Here is a 16,338-nt window from a genome sequence, read left to right on the forward strand (position 1 = left end):
AGTGTATTCCCCCCCTCCAACACACGCACACTCTCTTTCCCCCATTTTTCCCCCTCATAAGAACCGCTCTCTAGGCGGGCTGTCCCATCACTTGTAAAACAGTGGGGGGGAGCAGGTGAAAGCACCTTTTTTTAAAAAAAAAGATTAACGTCTCCTCAGTTGAAGGCAAACTGGGACGGAGAGAAACATCCCGTCAGATCTGTAGCCGGTCGCGGCGACAGCTTTAACGCCGCGGCTGCGGCCGTCTTCTGTCCCCGTCGCCTCTCCTCCCCCCCCTTCCGCATCATAGTTCAGGCCGCCCAGCCGCGTACGGCGAGCGAGGGCGATCCAAACAGCGAGGGGGCCAATGGGAGCGCGCCGTGGGCTGGGGCCGTACTACGCGTGCGCAGTGCGGTTATGCTAATGTTGTTGATATTCTGGGGCTTGGAGTTGAATGTCTTTTCTCTCACACACTCTGCGCTCTTCCCCCCCGTTTAAAGTGAGAGGCTGAACTTTCCTCCTCCTCCAACCTGGCTCTGCCCCTCGGAAAGGGGAGGGGGAGAGTCCGGGGGGGTGGGGGCTGAGCCGAGGGGGCGGGAGGGGGGAGGAGGAGGAGGTGAGCGGCGGCAGCGGCATCCTTTGCCCATGAGGGCCTGATGGAAAACACAAAGGACCTGGTGAGTAGCGCAGAGCAGCCCCCCGGGGGGGTCGAGGGAGGCAGAGGCAGCGGCCAGCACCGGGCAGGGCAAGAGGCTTCGGCTTCAGTGCGGGGTGGCTGACCTGAGAGGCTTCAGGGGGTCACGCTGCTTTGGGTTCCCTTCCTGAGGGGGTGGGGGACCCACGCGAGAAATGGTGTGGGGAGCAGCGTTGCATTCTGTGCCGTGTGGAAGGGAAGTGCCGGACTGAGAAAGGCAACTCTGGGCAGGGAGGAGGGTGGGATGTTCTGCGAGAAATACTGTACCATATAAGCTACCTCTTCTCCATCTGCCCCGACCCACCCACCCGTGTTTTCTTACTCCCCCACTCCCCGGCAACATGTGCAAAAGTGGCGGGGACTTGAGAGAAACTTCTGCCTTCTGTCGGAGTGCGAGTGGTTCATTCATCGATGCCTCTTCGAGGTTTCCAGAGTCCCTTCCGCGTTCCTTTGGCTGCCCATTCCTTGCGTGCTGTGTGTGCTGTGCAGAGAACTCGATACCTCTTTTTTGTGTGTGTTGGTACCTTGGCCAGTACTGCGGCTCCAGCGTTGCCCTAGTAGTTTAATGATCAAAAAGCGAAGAGATTTTGTGCCTCGTTGAGCATCTTGTGTACAGTGGTACCTCTGGCTACGTACTTAATTCGTTCCGGAGGTCCGTACTTAACCTGAAACTGTTCTTAACCTGAAGCACTACTTTAGCTAATGGGGCCTCCCGCTGCTGCCACGTGGTTTCTGTTCTCATCTTGAAGCAAAGTTCTTAACCCAAGGTACTATTTCTGGGTTAGCGGAGTCTGTAACCTGAAGTGTATATAACCTGAAGCATATGTAACCCAAGGTACCACTGTATATGCTTTGCAAGGGGATGTGCAGACCAGTGTTCAACAAACATTTCATTTGATTGTTTTTAGAAGGTTGAATGTGGCCTTTGAGAAGATAGAGGAAATGTTTAGGTCTGCCAATGTTCAGTAGTGTAGAAGAGAAAACCTAGTAATCCAGGAAATGCCATGACGAGTCTATTTCTTTAGTTTCCTATCTGCTTGCTACTTTTCCTCCCCTGACATTCATACTAATCTGTAGGATTCTGCAACCCACTTTGTTGCATACAAGTATCCTGGAGCAGAAAGTAAATGAGTCAGTTTTACCTTTCTCAGGGAAAGCTTTCAGAATTAATGTTATAACGAAGACTTTAAAGAGAAATTGCCAAATTAAGATATGCTGAATGCTGACAATGAGAAGTTTCACTGGATAAAGTACCAAAGATGTAACTTTTTCATTTAAAATGCATTGACTTTAATGCATTATATTTGTGACGTTGAAATGCTGATATCAGCATAAAGTTGCATTTCCTTTGTTAAATGTGGCTTATTTGTAATTAAACTTAAAATACAGAACATTCTGTTACGTATATAAAACCAGTGTGGTGTGTTGGAGTAAGACCTCGGATACCAGGGTTCAAATCACCTCTTGGCCATGAAGCTCAGTGAGTGACTTTGGGTCAGTCACTGCCTCTTAGCCTAGCTTATCTCACAAGGTCATTGTGAGTATGAAATGGAGAGAGGGAGTACAATTTATGCCACCTTGAGCTCATTGGAGGGAAGTGGGATATTAACTTAGTAGCAATAATAAGTAAACATTGAGCCCTATTTTAATGTGTGTGTTAAGAGATACAGTAGTTTTAAAAGTTTTAAATTTGTGACAGTGTTGCTTTGGACACTGCTGATGCAGAGCTTTATTCTCAAACTTTTTAGCGCTTTCCTCCTTAACTTTCCTTTCCATTTTGTATCTAGACTAAACACCTTTTTTGTCTTAAGGCAGTCTTCCCCAGCCTGATATCCTCCAGATGTTGTTGGACTACAGATCCCTTTATCCCTGATTATTAGCCGGGCTGACTGTGGTTGATGGGAATTGTAATCCAAAACATCAGGAAAGCATTGGGTTGGGAAGGCTGTCTTAAATGACGTGTGGCTTTGTCTTGCATTTCTACAATACTTGATTGGGCTTTAATAGGGAAACACTCATGTGCATGTATACTGACTATTCTCATTTGCTTCAGTCTCCTGCCCCATTAATTTGTCCACTGTTCTCTATTCTGCCCATTGTGCATGGTCTGTATACCAGAACATGGTAGCATGTCTGTCTTGCAAATCTTTTACTTCCTTAAATAGAGTATCAGCAAATGCCTTACAAAAGCTTCTGAATGCATAGCTATCGGAGTGAACACTGTGTTCTCGATGTTGTGTTGTCAGTTAACATGAGAGAGCATTTGGATCTTACAGACCTAGCTGGTCCCCTATGTGAACTAATTATGCATTCTAGAATAGTCCCAAAGCCTTCTGTAATGTTTGTTGGTTCCTTGACAGATCTGTTGATATGGAAAGTGCTCACTGAGGGTAAAAGTTCTGAAAACTTATGGATTAGTGTATACTGGAAGACAACTGGGTCATACCTTCTGCTATCACTGTTGGTACCACAACACACAACAGCATGTGCATTAAATCTTATGGGCCAATCATGCAACCCCTGCTGCACTAACAATAGGTTTGTAGGATACGGACCAATTATTATTCTGTTGCTTCAGTTCTTAAAACAAATTTTTATTGGCTTTTTATACAGATACAAGAACCATTAAACACTTATGCAGCAGTGCATCTAATGGTGTTTTTTCTATCCATTGACTTTAGACATGAGCTTACACATTCAATGTTCAAACATATTACTTAATGTAATCTCTCCACTGAAAAGATTGAGCTGTTAGGATAACAATGTCTTGATTTTGGTCATTAACATAGCTAAAGAAAGGGGCCCACATTTATTGGAAGGTGTCTCTTTTCATTAAGCCTTTAATTGTCCTCTTGTGTCTGGTGAGACGCTCAAACATTGCTGCACCCCAGATATTATTTCCCCAAATGCTCAGAGTTATTTCAGTCTGGTTCTTTTATTATTGAGCTATCATTAATCATGCTGCGGTCAGTAAGAAGCCTACTAGTTCTCTGTAGTGAATAGTGGAGCCCAAGTCTATGTCCAAAGATAGTAAGGTAGGATTTGGAGAAAGAGGTTGGCTTGTAATTGTGGATATAATGGAGAATATTGCAAAAGTTCCCACCAAACATGAAAAAACCAAGTTTTCCATAACCATTCCAACATAAAGGGCAAAGGGAGGGATTAATTTTTGCCAGCCTGACTGTCACCCAGTGCCAGTGGAGGCCTCCTGTAAGCAAGCAGAGATTGTTTTATGAGGGGTGGGAATGGCCCAGAGACCTCATTTGTGATCTTCAATTGAGTGGCCTAATTCTGATTCCCATACAGTTTGAAGGCCTCCAGCACCCCCTGCTTCATGAACTAGTAGATTGTTGTACTGTATATAGGGAAGTGGCATCTTTCAGGTCATATGCTGGTTACTGCTGCATTGTTATAATCTGTAATGATTAGCTATGGCTGTAAGACAGCAATGAGTTATTACTTTGACTTGTCAGTTGGTTGTTGTAGCTATGTAAAAATTGAGGTCATTGACAAATGTTGCCTAAAGTCAGTGCACGAAGCTGTTGTTTGACATGAGCTAGGCAGAAAAGAGGTGTTTAGAGATGGGGTTGGGAACTGCTTGTCTGCATGACATTACAGAAGACTTTTGGTCAATGTTGAAGGTATCTATGTTGGTGCAACATTATATGCATAATGTTTAGCACTGCAGCAAATGATTACGGTATGCTGAAGTTGCTATTGACAGGGATGGATAAGCTGTTGCTACAACTGATTCATATCAAAACCATTTTGTGCATCTTCACAGTCACACAACTTAAGTTTCTCTTGTCTCTTGTCTCTTTCTTGTTCTTCAGATTGCAAGTGCCTTGGGATGAGGATGGATTTATTTATTTATTTAGAACATTTATTGGCAGCCCAAGTGACAAAGTCCTCTGGGTAGTTCACACAGAGTACAATTTAAGCATTGATTTTCAGTGTTTTAATTAATCATTCCCTGCCCTTCAAAACTAGCACTAGCAGCATAACAGCATTTAAAATCAGAGAAAAACAATCAGTCTATGAGTATTCTGGGGCAATATGCATCTTGCTCTTCTTCGCCAGGACTTGTTAGATCCCTGAAATGTTTAAGCTGTAAGCTAAACTAGAAATAATTGTAGTCTGTGGCCATAATAGTTTTTAAAAGTGGACATTCATTGCAGCATATATTTAACTAACTATTAGTTATGCTGCAAATGTAATCAAGTTCTGTGGTGCCTTAACTGCACTTGGGATAGTGGTGTCTAGCTCTCTCTCTTTTAAGTTCTCAATACCATGCTGCTATGCAAACTTGCCACCCAAGATGAATAAAATTTCAGTGGGTGATCATCACAGAAATACTAGTACTTCTTTAAAATTATAGCGGAAATTATAATAGAAAACATACTATGTATGTAACATGGATGGACGTTTCTAAATTTTGTGAATGTCCAAATATGTAATTTTTTCAGGCTCTCCCATCTCCTGACAAAATTTACTGTGACTTTTGCTGTTGAACACTGTATTTACTTATCCTGCCTCACCCTACAAATTATGAAAGTTGCTGTGTGAATAAGTGTATGTCAAGTACTCATGTGTAATACAGTCATTACATTTCCACAGGCTCTTCTGTCATCCCAGTAGCACGTATGAGCAATTCAAGTTTGCATGACTATGCTTTGCAGGTTGCAATCACTATCTTTTTCTCTTAATGATGCTCAGGTTGTGTCTAATAGTCATAAGCAGTATAATAGTTATGGGACAGAGATAGCTTTGGTTGCCTTGGTGGATAACTTAACGATGGGAACTGGACAGGGGGAGTGTGTCCCTGTTGATTCTGCCTGACCTCTTTGTGGCTTTCAAAGCCATTGACCATGGTAGCCTTGCTGGGATAGGACTTGGAGGCCCTGTTTTACAGTGGTTCCATTCCTTCCTGGAGGGGCCAACCCAGAAGTTAGTGCTGGGGGACTCTTGTTTGACACCTTGGCTGCTGGCTTGCGCAGTCCCCTCGATGTTATGTTTTGTCCCTCATGCCACTGGGAGAGGTAATCCAGAGTTTCAGAGTTCGGTGTCACTAGTATGCTCTTTTTCTCCTTTCCACCTAAATCCAAGGAAGCTGTCTTGATTCTGCTGGTGTCTGTGATCTGGATGAGGGTGAGCAAATTGAAATATAATCTACAGGTAGGCAAGACGTAGATGCTCTTGGTCAGTCAGAAAGCATAACAGGGAACAGAGATTCCAACTGTGCTATGTGGGGTAGCACTCCCTCTGAAGACACAGGTTTGCTGTTTGGGCATGCTCCTGGACTCAGCCCTGATCATGATCACTCAGGTTTCTTTGGTGACCAGGAGTACATTTGCACAGTTAAAGCTAGTGTGCTAGCTGTGCCTGTTCCTTGAGATGTCTGATTTGACCACAGTGACACACAGGTACATGCCGTTTGGAATACTGTAATGCCCTCTTCTTGGGAATGCCTTTGAAAAGTGTATTGCTCTAAATGTTGGACATTCAGATACTGCTGATAGCTCTGGAACTGTTATGGGTGGAAGACACTATTTTTCAGTGCTCTGCTCCTTTCTAATTGCTCAGTATTGGAAGGTAGCATTTGATGACTTCTGTTCAACTATATACCTGCTGTATATCATAAGGAACTACTTTGTCCATCCTGCCATTGAATGGGATTGTCTGATGTATGGATTGGGGTGCTATTGATATTTGGATAACAAATGAAATTATTATTTTATTTTTACAACGATTTCAGAAGTGGCATTTGTTTTAGCAAATAAAATGTGTAGCATGATCTGCACTATGCAAGGGATATCTCCTTAGTAATGGCATTCTGAGATTGCGTATGGTAGAGCAGCCATTCACATAAAATCTAACTTTTGTGATGCTTGTTTTATTCTATCTCTGTCAGTTGCCATGGAAGTGTTTCTATGACAAATCATTAACTTTATGGGAATAGTCTACTTCAAAGACTGAGAATATGTGACAGAAACAGATGAGGGGTGGGTTGTGCTTAGTGGCTAACAAAAGGGGGGAGAATGGGCCCTAGAAGTTGCAAAGAAGAACAATGATACACTCTGGCTCTGGCTTTTCTCTCTAGTTCTGGTGTGAAATGAGAATATACCACAGAAAAGCTCCACAGTTTTCTGAAGAGAAAATGGTAGGTCAGTGAGCTTAATTCCCTTCTCTGGGTTGTTACGTGGGGTTGCATCAAGTGTGGTGTAGTGGTTAGAGTGTCGGACTAGGACCTGGGAGACCCGGGTTCAAATTTCCACACAGCCAAGAAGCTCACTGGGTGACCTTGGGCCAATCACCTGGTCTCAGCCTAGCCTACTTCAGCTAATGTATGCTGCCTGCTGGTTAGCCAGAAGTGGATGAACTGTTGATGAACAATGCTGGGTATACCAACACATGATAAACTTACCCTTGAATTCTGCAAAGACTATTGAGGACTTTGGTGGCATATTTGAAATCCGTAACTTCAGGACTGATGCATTCTATAGAGAAGCTAGCAAACCAACATAATTTTTGTATAGCTCATTGCTTTACATTTGCCTATATGTAAAGCAACATAAGTGCTCCTCTGTGATTTCTACAATGGAATATATAAGGGTAATAAATTAAATGTTTGTGTTTGGTTATTGAACATAATTTTGTTGGGTGCTCATCCTGAATATTGCTTTGTGTAGTGGAAAGTATTTCATTTTTAGTTTATTGTATACCATGGCACCTATGTAATACTTGCAAATTGCTTTTCATTTTGTCTGTCTGCATGTGTTGTTTCTCTGTGTAACTTAAGATTATATAGTATGGATCTTCCACACTCAGTGGAAACCTGTTAAAATGCTGAAATATCTCTTTCAGATCCTTTTGTTGAGAGGTTTTAACATTTTGGCTTTTCTTTTTAGACTGAACATTCTTCAAGATCTGAAAGGAAGAGACGTGATTCTTTCGGGATGTTTGATGGTTATGATAGCTGTAGTGAGGATACCAGTAGTAGCTCAAGCTCTGATGAGAGTGAAGAGGAAGTTGCACCCTTACCCTCAAACCTCCCAATTATCAAGAACAATGGACAGGTCTACACATATCCAGATGGCAAATCTGGCATGGGTGAGTGCATGATTTTTCAGTGGAATGCTAAATCAAATGACCACTTCTTATTTCTATGGTGCCAACTTCTTTTTTCTGCTTGGATGTTAGGAGCAGTGACCAAAGACTGATGCACATATGTGTCGCTTTGTGTGAAGACTGTTCTACTGTTTCATGTCACTAAACTAAAGCTAAACTGCTCCTAGATAACCATAGAAGTGTGCTTAAGTCCTAACAAAGTGCATGCATGATTCCTTCCTTTAGCATGCTTACAGAAAAATATTCAGAGTTCAGGAAGAAGGGGACATCACCACACCTGAAAACTTAAGAGATATTGGCTTGGATCCATAGTTCCCATAGGTGGTAATCTACTACACTCACTCAGAGAAGGCTTACTGAAATTAATGGATCTAACTTAGTCATGTTCAGTAATTTCAGTGGATCTGCTCTGAGTAAACTTGAATATCACCCCCTGAGTTCCCCTCACAGGGCATTCTCACTGGAGAAGAGGAGGAGGTGAATTTCGTCTGTTCCTGCATCTTATTGCAGACACTGAATAGTTGCTCTGGTGGCTTGTGGGACCATCTTGAAGAGTGTTGAGGTGCTCTTGGGGGAACAGGAAGCAGCAACAATTGTCGCCTTCCCTTCCTCCAGTGGGAGCCTGTACTGAATCTCAATTCCTTCCATTTGTGGAAGTTGCACCTTGGATCCAGCCCATTGGAGAGGTGGCACACACTCCTCTACCAAGGAAGCCACAAACTAGACCATCTAGCATTTCTTCCCAAGCCATGCTCCAGATTTCCTCTCCATGTCTGTGCATGCACACAAAGTTCACAAAAATTGATACAGAAGAGGTTCTAATCCCAGTTGGGATAGTAGGAGGCAATATAAGAAAAGAAGAGCAAGATTTGGGATGAGGGAAGCTTGTGTGTGTGTGTGTTGCGTGTTGCCTTTTATCTGAGGATCACAGGGTGGGTGACAGTATAAAAACTAAAAAATAAACAACATAGTAACAAACAAGACAATAACACACCCCAGCTATTTAAAAACTTAACTGTTTTTATGAAATCAAATGTTTTAAGTAATTGTTTCTAGTGCAGTATGCTGTTTATTAGGGCTTGGCAATACAGTGGTGCCTCGCAAGACGAAAAGAATCCGTTCTGCGATTCTCTTCGTCTAGCGGTTTTTTCGTCTTGCGAAGCAACCCTAGTAGCGGCTAAGCGGATTAGCGCTATTAGCGGTTTTGCGGTTTAGCGGCTATTAAAGGATTAGCGGCTAAGCTGCTAAAAGGCTATTAGCGGCTTAGCGGCTTAGAAAAAGGGGGGAAGCGGGGGGGGAATCGCAAGCCCATAAGGAAAATAGTCTTGCGAAGCAACTCAGAAACGGAAAACCCTTTCGTCTAGCGGGTTTTCCGTCTTGCGAGGCATTCGTCTTGCGGGGCACCACTGTATCTGGTTTTCAACAACGTGGTATATCATCAGCTAAACATCGTGATATACCAGTTGAAGTAAGGTTGTAACTATGTAGAGGCGAATGGGGTAATGTGCCTGCAACTGCTACTACTTTGGGGTCTAAAACTGATACATGTTTACTTACCTTTAACATATTGGGACAACTGTTATTTTATAGTACAGAGCAGCAGGGGCATCAGGAATCATGTGAGAAGTGATGACCAGCTTCATAGTTTTCCCCACACCACAGGTTTTTTTTACAAAGCACACACATACATCATGATTTGTGATACATCACCATGTCAGATATTATGAAACCATTATCACGATGCAGACCGCAAACCAATTTTGGATGATATATCAATACATTGCCCAGCCCTACTGTTTGTAGCATACTTGTGGAGGATGCCTTCACCCAATTTTGGAAGGGTTTTCCCCTCAGTCTGCACATTGAGTGCAGGCCCCTGACTCTCCTGAGAGCCTTTATGGAGGGCTGCTGGGGAGAAGAGAAGAAGGAGCAGGGAAGTCAGCTTCTGCCAGCCTTCTTCTGTGGGTTAGATCTGGAGAAAAGCACGCTATGCGCAAATAAATAAATATTTTGGAAGATTCAAACTTTTTTGTACAGTGGAAGTAGTAATTCATTCTCTTCAACAGAAACAACTCTCCCATGTCAAATTAAGGAAAGAGGAAGAGAAAGAAGTCCAAGATAAAAAGCTGTTTAGAATCTACATAGAAGCTATTAAATATCTGATTGATGAAGGATTGTATTATAAAGATAATATATAATGCATATTTATATTTGGGGTGTGTCTAAGTGTTGATAGCCAACACACAGTTTGAGTTGACTATCTTCTATGTGGACTGCATAGAGCCATGGCTGCTTGACAGTGAATGTGGCACTTTATAGTATAGATGTAATACATTGGCCATCTTTCTCCCTTTATCAGCTACCTGTGAAATGTGCGGGATGGTTGGTGTCAGAGATGCCTTTTACTCTAAAACCAAGCGTTTCTGCAGTGTTTCCTGCTCAAGAAGTTACTCATCGAACTCTAAGAAGGCCAGCATTCTGGCCAGACTTCAGGTAACGGTACAGTCACAGTTTTATTATCTTTATTATATAGATAAGCTTTAAAACAGATTTGTTACAACGCAGATTAATGCATTTATTTATTTTTTTAAAGTTAACTGCTTTTAAGTTAAATATAATATGAGAGCCCTATTGGATTGGACCCAAAAGTCAGTATCTGGTATCCAGCATTGGCTAACCAGATGCTTCCCATAAGCAGGTGTGAAGGCAACAGCCCTTCTTTGTTTATCAACAGCATTAAGCGCCTGCTTAACACTCATCTGTTCATCCAGGCATTTGCTGCTTATTAATTAATTAACTTGCCCATAATATTGCAATTTCCAGAAGGATAGCAGCATTGGCCTCCTGTAGGAAAAACAACAAAATGTGTGGTGCCTTAAAACTAACACATTCATTATGGCTCTAGCTTACTTTGTCAGACGCATGAAGTGAAATCTTAGTTGGCAGTTGTGTAAATAACCAAACTGTAAGCTGAAAGTTGAATGACAATGAGATGCCTTGGAAGGCAGGCTTGTGCTTGCTCACAGACAGCCCCGAAAACCTAAAACAGTTACTCAACCATCAACGAAAAGCCACATAGCAGAGATAAGGACACTAGAGCCCAACTCCCATGTCCACTGTGGCAACACTGTAGCAGGATAGAATAATGTCATCCACAACTTCAGGGGCTCATTCGCCTGCTCGTCTTCCAGTGTGATTTATTCCATTATCTGCCAATAATGTCCTTCTACATAGGACAGCCAGTTAAGTCTCTGTGCAAAAGAACAGAAATAGATAGACACAAATCTGCTAACAGAAATGGCAGTATTCATAAACCTGTAGGGGAATGCTTTAATATTTCAGGACACTCTGTAACTGACCTTAAGGTGACCATTCTGGAATGAAGGAAGTTAAAGGATGTGAGTGGCGCTGTGGGTTAAACCACAGAGCCTAGTACTTGCTGATCAGAAGTTCAGCGGTTCGAATCCCCGTGACGGGGTGAGCTCCTGTTGCTCGGTCCCTGCTCCTGCCAACCTAGCATTTCGAAAGCACGTCAAAGTGCAAGTAGATAAATAGATACCGCTCCAGCGGGAAGGTAAACGGTGTTTCCGTGTGCTGCTCTGTTTCACCAGAAGCAGCTTAGTCATGCTGGCCACATGACCCGGAAGCTGTACGCCGGCTCCCTTGGCCAGTAAAGCGAGATGAGCGCCGCAACCCCAGAGTCGGCCACGTCTGGACCTAATGGTCAGGGGTCCCTTTACCTTTTACCACATGAAACAGCTGAGTTAGAATTTATCAGTAAGTTAGATGGCATGAGTTCTAGGTTTGCCCTTGTTTGTGTGGACAAACTTTTTCAGTTTGGTGAAACGATCTCTGCCATAGATTTTAAAATAATACAGAATAACCACCTGTCCTCATTTGTTGTTTTTGTACTGTTTTCAAAACTGTTTTTAGTTTGTGTTTGTCTTGAAATGCATATGGAAGGCAATTTGTAAATTAATGAACTAAATAAAATGCAGAGAGGGCAGAATTCAACGAAGTTGTTGCGATGGGAGAACAAGGTCTGTTTGCACACTGGGGCTGCTCTCCACCACCACCCCACACCACCTAAATCTGCTTTGCAGAGCTGGGAGAACCTCCATAACAGGTTTAGGAGGCGTGTGGGAGGAAGGGCAGGAAATATTGTTGCGCAAATGGACCTTTCCCCCCATGTGCACTTAGTACTAAGTTGGATTTCACCCAAAGGATTTTTATTATGCTACATGTGTTAATTGACTTACCTCTGCCAGGGACATCTGACATCTATTATTGTTTCTTATGAATGGTTCCCTGCCCCATTATAGTTGTAATTCAATTACCTCAGCAAAGCTGGGTAAATTATTATCAATCTGCGGTTAGAAAAGTGTGCCTACATGTTTAAGCTCTTATTATCACAGTCCGTAATCTTTGTATCTCATTGCCATTCAGCTCCCACCTTACAGTTTTCATCCTCTGTATACCTGCCAACTAAGATTTCGCTTTATGCATCTGAAATGGGCTTGAGTCCACAAAAGTATATATCACAATAAATCTTGTAGTGTTTGAGATACCACAAGGCTTAGTTGTGTTTATTGGCTGTAGTAGTTACATTTTATTGTATTGTAATATTTTATAATGTGGATTGTGTTGTGTGTATATGTTGTATGTTTACATAATGTAAACTGCTGTGAGATAATACAGAAAAAGAGCATTGCAGAAATGTTTAAATTAAAACCACTCACCACTTGAATCTAACCTAGTGGTTGTTACCACTTCTCAGTAAAACAAACTCTGTAAGTTTGTTATGTTTATAAATCAAGAAGTACAAACAATTATTTGGAGGATCAGGAATGAGCCACTATAGTAATAGTAATAATGATGATGGTGATGATAATTATTATTACTATTGCTGTTACTATTATTATTATTATTATTATTATTATTATTATTATTATTAATACGCCACCCATCTGGCTGGGTTTCCCATCTATGCATGACTTCCTCTTCCTTTTGCATAATGAACTTAATAGATGTTGACTGATTTGTCAAACCACATTTTGCCATGACAGCAAAACTAGCAAAGTTGTTTGAGTGACCTATCTGAACCAGCATCAGACAGTTCATGGACAGATTCTTCCATTCCAAACCATTATTTGGAGGCTAAGAAAATGTGATACTGGAATGTATTTATTTAATAAGTTAATGTAAGTTAGTGTGTACGAATGTAGTTTTAGTTACATTGGGTTGTGTACAACACTGCTGTTCTACTCACACAACATACTTCCACATGTGCAATGGAGATGACCCTTCTCTCCTCTCTTGTGAAACCCCTCCAAATCTGTTCCAGAGAGTTAGGGGACCCTCTGGAGCAGATTTTGTGGGCATGCAGGGAGAAAGAGGACGTCCTGTTAAATAAGGGAGACACTGTTCATGCAGCATTACCTTCTTTACATCTTCCTTTCAAACAGCTGCATTGATATCACTGTGCATATATGTCGGAGAACACTTTTAACTACAAGCTTCAGATACACAGATGAGATTGGACTGAAGAATGCTAATCTCTAGTGCCCCCTCCACTCCATTACGTAATGGGTGTAAAAGTTGCTTTAAAGCTCGGTAGTCCAAATACTTTCAATTGGCTTCTGCAAAAGCAGGTGTAAGAATAATAATAAAATTTTATTTAAAAATTCCATCATGTTTGCAATGTGCAGTTTTGCTAATGTATAATGCCAGCCTTGAAGGAAAGATTGTACAATGGATTTAACTGCCGAGAGCTATTTGCACCTGCAGTGTTAGATATCCTTCTAACAGCAGAATACTAATGCATTTTCATCTGAGAGCACTTGTTAAGCTTGAAAGATCATGACTAATTCCATTGCTCTCTCCAAATCCTAGTTCAAGAGTTTTGAATAATTAGGATTCGGTGTTACTTGTAATGTTAGAATGCAGTGATCAAAAACACGATTTTCATATATTAAGCTTATAAGCTACATCCCCCCCCCCATTTTTGCTTGTGTTTCCTTTGAGACATCAAAAATTAAAGAAGATATCATGCCTTGATAGGTTTTGGTAGCATCTGTTAGTTTGTACAGCCCTTCACTGAAACAAAAGATATTTTTGTCTGCGTTTTGTGCTTGGATTGCACATCAGTTTTGTAGCATATGGAATGCATGCTACACCTTTCCTATTTTTGTCAGTGCACAAATGCCACTTGGTTATAGTAACATTCAGTATTTAAAGAAAATTCAAATTAATGTTAAAATAGCAGCAGGCTAGGCGGTCTTTTGAATGGGATTTACCCAGCCCAGAAACTAAAAAAAAAAAAAGCTTTCTGATGAATTCTGTTTCTGAAACTGCAGTGTTACATTTTGTGCAGCAGATTTCCAGAAAGCCTGCTTCTAAAACGTCTTGATGTGAGTTTGAAAAGAACCTTATTCAGCTCTTGTTGTTTTAGGGAAAACCTCCAACAAAGAAGGCTAAAGTGCTACAAAAACAACCTTTAGTTGCTAAATTAGCTGCATATGCCCAATACCAAGCAACGGTACAGAACCAATCAAAGACGAAAACAGGTAACGTGGAGAAGTCTCTGAGGAATTATTATTGGGTTAACATTCAGTTTTTCAGCTTTGGGGAATAATTTTGGGAAGAATTGTAAGGTTTTTCTAACCACATATTTCAGCAATTTCCAAGTGAATAAGAGGAACAAAGTTTGCTAGTATTGTGGGGTGGGGTCTTTCATCTGAAGCTGAAGGGCATTGGTTGTTGGGGTGAACCTGTGAAACATTCTGAGGGGCTTGGCTCATGTGCCTTGCTTTCTACCCTTTCAGCTGTATTGGCATTTTCATCAGAACACATTGGCTGCTCTAGGGGTAGATAGATTTCTTTCCCATACTGCTATATCCATTTGGCTGGATATAATAACTAACTGTCATATGAATCCTGGTGGCATCAGTGCATGGGTTAGAATTGGTTTTTTGCTTTTGCTTCTGGCCTACATTAATTAGTTCCAGTCTAATCTATATTCTTTTGTAGAAACAAGTTAATTTTCTAGAGGATTTTCTTTGGATAATCCACCATATTCACCTTGTGGTCATGCTTACAACCGTGCATTTCTGTTTCCTCCCCCACCCTAAAAGAGACTGGAAATGAATTTATATGTATTAAAAATATATTTAGTAAATTATGTACCCATTGCTAAATAAAGTAACTCTTTCTAGCATCTGTTCCAGTGGAAGGCTTCAGTTGGGGCAACTACATCAATAGCAATAGTTTCACTGCCGCTCCTGTTAATTGTTTTAAGCATGTAAGTATGTTGCCTTTGATTCTATTATTTTTAGTAAATAGCTATGAAATAATTGCAACAGAGAATTTACAAATACCCTGGTGAGAGTAGACTTCCCCTTCCTCCTACAGCTCCCTCTTCACTCCCCCAAATCTGCTTCTGAGAGCCCACCATTAAAGCAAATTTTGGGGGTATGTGAGGGGCTGCAGTTGGTGGGGAGTGAGAAAGTGTTGCTGGCAGACTAGCACAACTAGATTTTATCCTATGGCTTTTCCCCCAATCCTTAGGCATATATGAAATTTTACTGATCTAACAACTGCAATATTGGGAGCTTCCGTTTCAAAGATGCATGATGCTATCCAGTTTAAATGCTAGCTGTCAAAGCTGTGTGCAAAGTTTCAAAGCAAGTTTTGGATGTGGTTCTTGCCTTTGTGCATAGAGCCGATTTACATACTAAGAAACTCTCTTGAAATCCTGTGGACCTTGAGAAGCAGCCCAATTAATTGAAACCAAGTTAGTCTATTGGTTTGTCAGGCTTGGGTGGGGACCTCAGCCCAGCCCAATCAAACAAAGTCCTTTGAAACTGCCTGCAGATCTTCTGTGAACAAAACAGAGCCCTGCACTGTCTCTCCTTAGAAGCAGCTGGAATTCAAAACAAGCGTGTTTTTCAGGTTAGTTTCACAAGAAGGAACATGTTGTAATATGCCACTCTGTCAGTAGTAAGGTGCATTGTATACAAGGCTACATAATAACGATAAGGTTGTTCCTTTTCTATAACAGAGGTCAAGATCAATAAATTGCTTTATTAGCAAATAGGCAGGCACATCCACAGCAAGGTTGTTTTAGGAATGGGTTCAAGTGATGCTTGTAAAACAAGACTGGTTTGGCTTCTGAGTGTGCTCTTGCCAGTAGAAGAAGAACCGATTTTTACCCATTCCTCTCCCCTCTATTGCACTGGAGGGGAAATGGGCATAAATTTGTGGCCTTTCTCCCGCCCTTCTGCTGGATGGGAAGTTTTCTGTGAATGGAGAGATAACTTCAGTTCATGGAAGTCAAACTTTCAATCCAAGCCCCTCTTCTCTAAAGCGCCAATTGTGATGAGTTCAATATTTCCTTTGTGCTGCATGTAGGGCCAATTTAATCATTAAAATGGCGGGCTGTAATCATCAGGATTAGGAATATCACTTTGTCCTGTGTATTTATTGTTCTTAACATTCATAACTTTAAAAGACAAATTCTACTGCCATACTCATCCCTT

The 16,338-nt window shown here is 41.6% G+C and overlaps 1 protein-coding gene across 11 annotated transcripts in view; it reads left to right on the top strand.

The window, feature by feature from the left end:
* Positions 1 to 16,338, top strand: part of MBTD1 (mbt domain containing 1) — a 116,618-nt gene that overhangs the window by 72,035 nt on the left and 28,245 nt on the right. The window contains exons 1-6 of one of the 11 annotated variants that reach the window (XM_053375669.1): positions 604 to 656; positions 6,774 to 6,833; positions 7,582 to 7,783; positions 10,161 to 10,300; positions 14,253 to 14,367; positions 15,016 to 15,101. In XM_053375669.1, coding sequence (XP_053231644.1) covers positions 636 to 656; positions 6,774 to 6,833; positions 7,582 to 7,783; positions 10,161 to 10,300; positions 14,253 to 14,367; positions 15,016 to 15,101 — 624 coding nt within the window. In that variant the 5' untranslated portion in view covers positions 604 to 635. Of the gene's footprint in view, positions 1 to 568; positions 657 to 6,773; positions 6,838 to 7,581; positions 7,784 to 10,160; positions 10,301 to 14,252; positions 14,368 to 15,015; positions 15,102 to 16,338 lie in introns of those variants that run through there. The other 10 variants (XM_053375673.1, XM_053375670.1, XM_053375677.1 and 7 more) reach the window with 10 other exon arrangements.

The sequence above is a fragment of the Podarcis raffonei genome, chromosome 2, assembly GCF_027172205.1.
Source record: "Podarcis raffonei isolate rPodRaf1 chromosome 2, rPodRaf1.pri, whole genome shotgun sequence".
Lineage (NCBI taxonomy): Eukaryota > Metazoa > Chordata > Lepidosauria > Squamata > Lacertidae > Podarcis > Podarcis raffonei.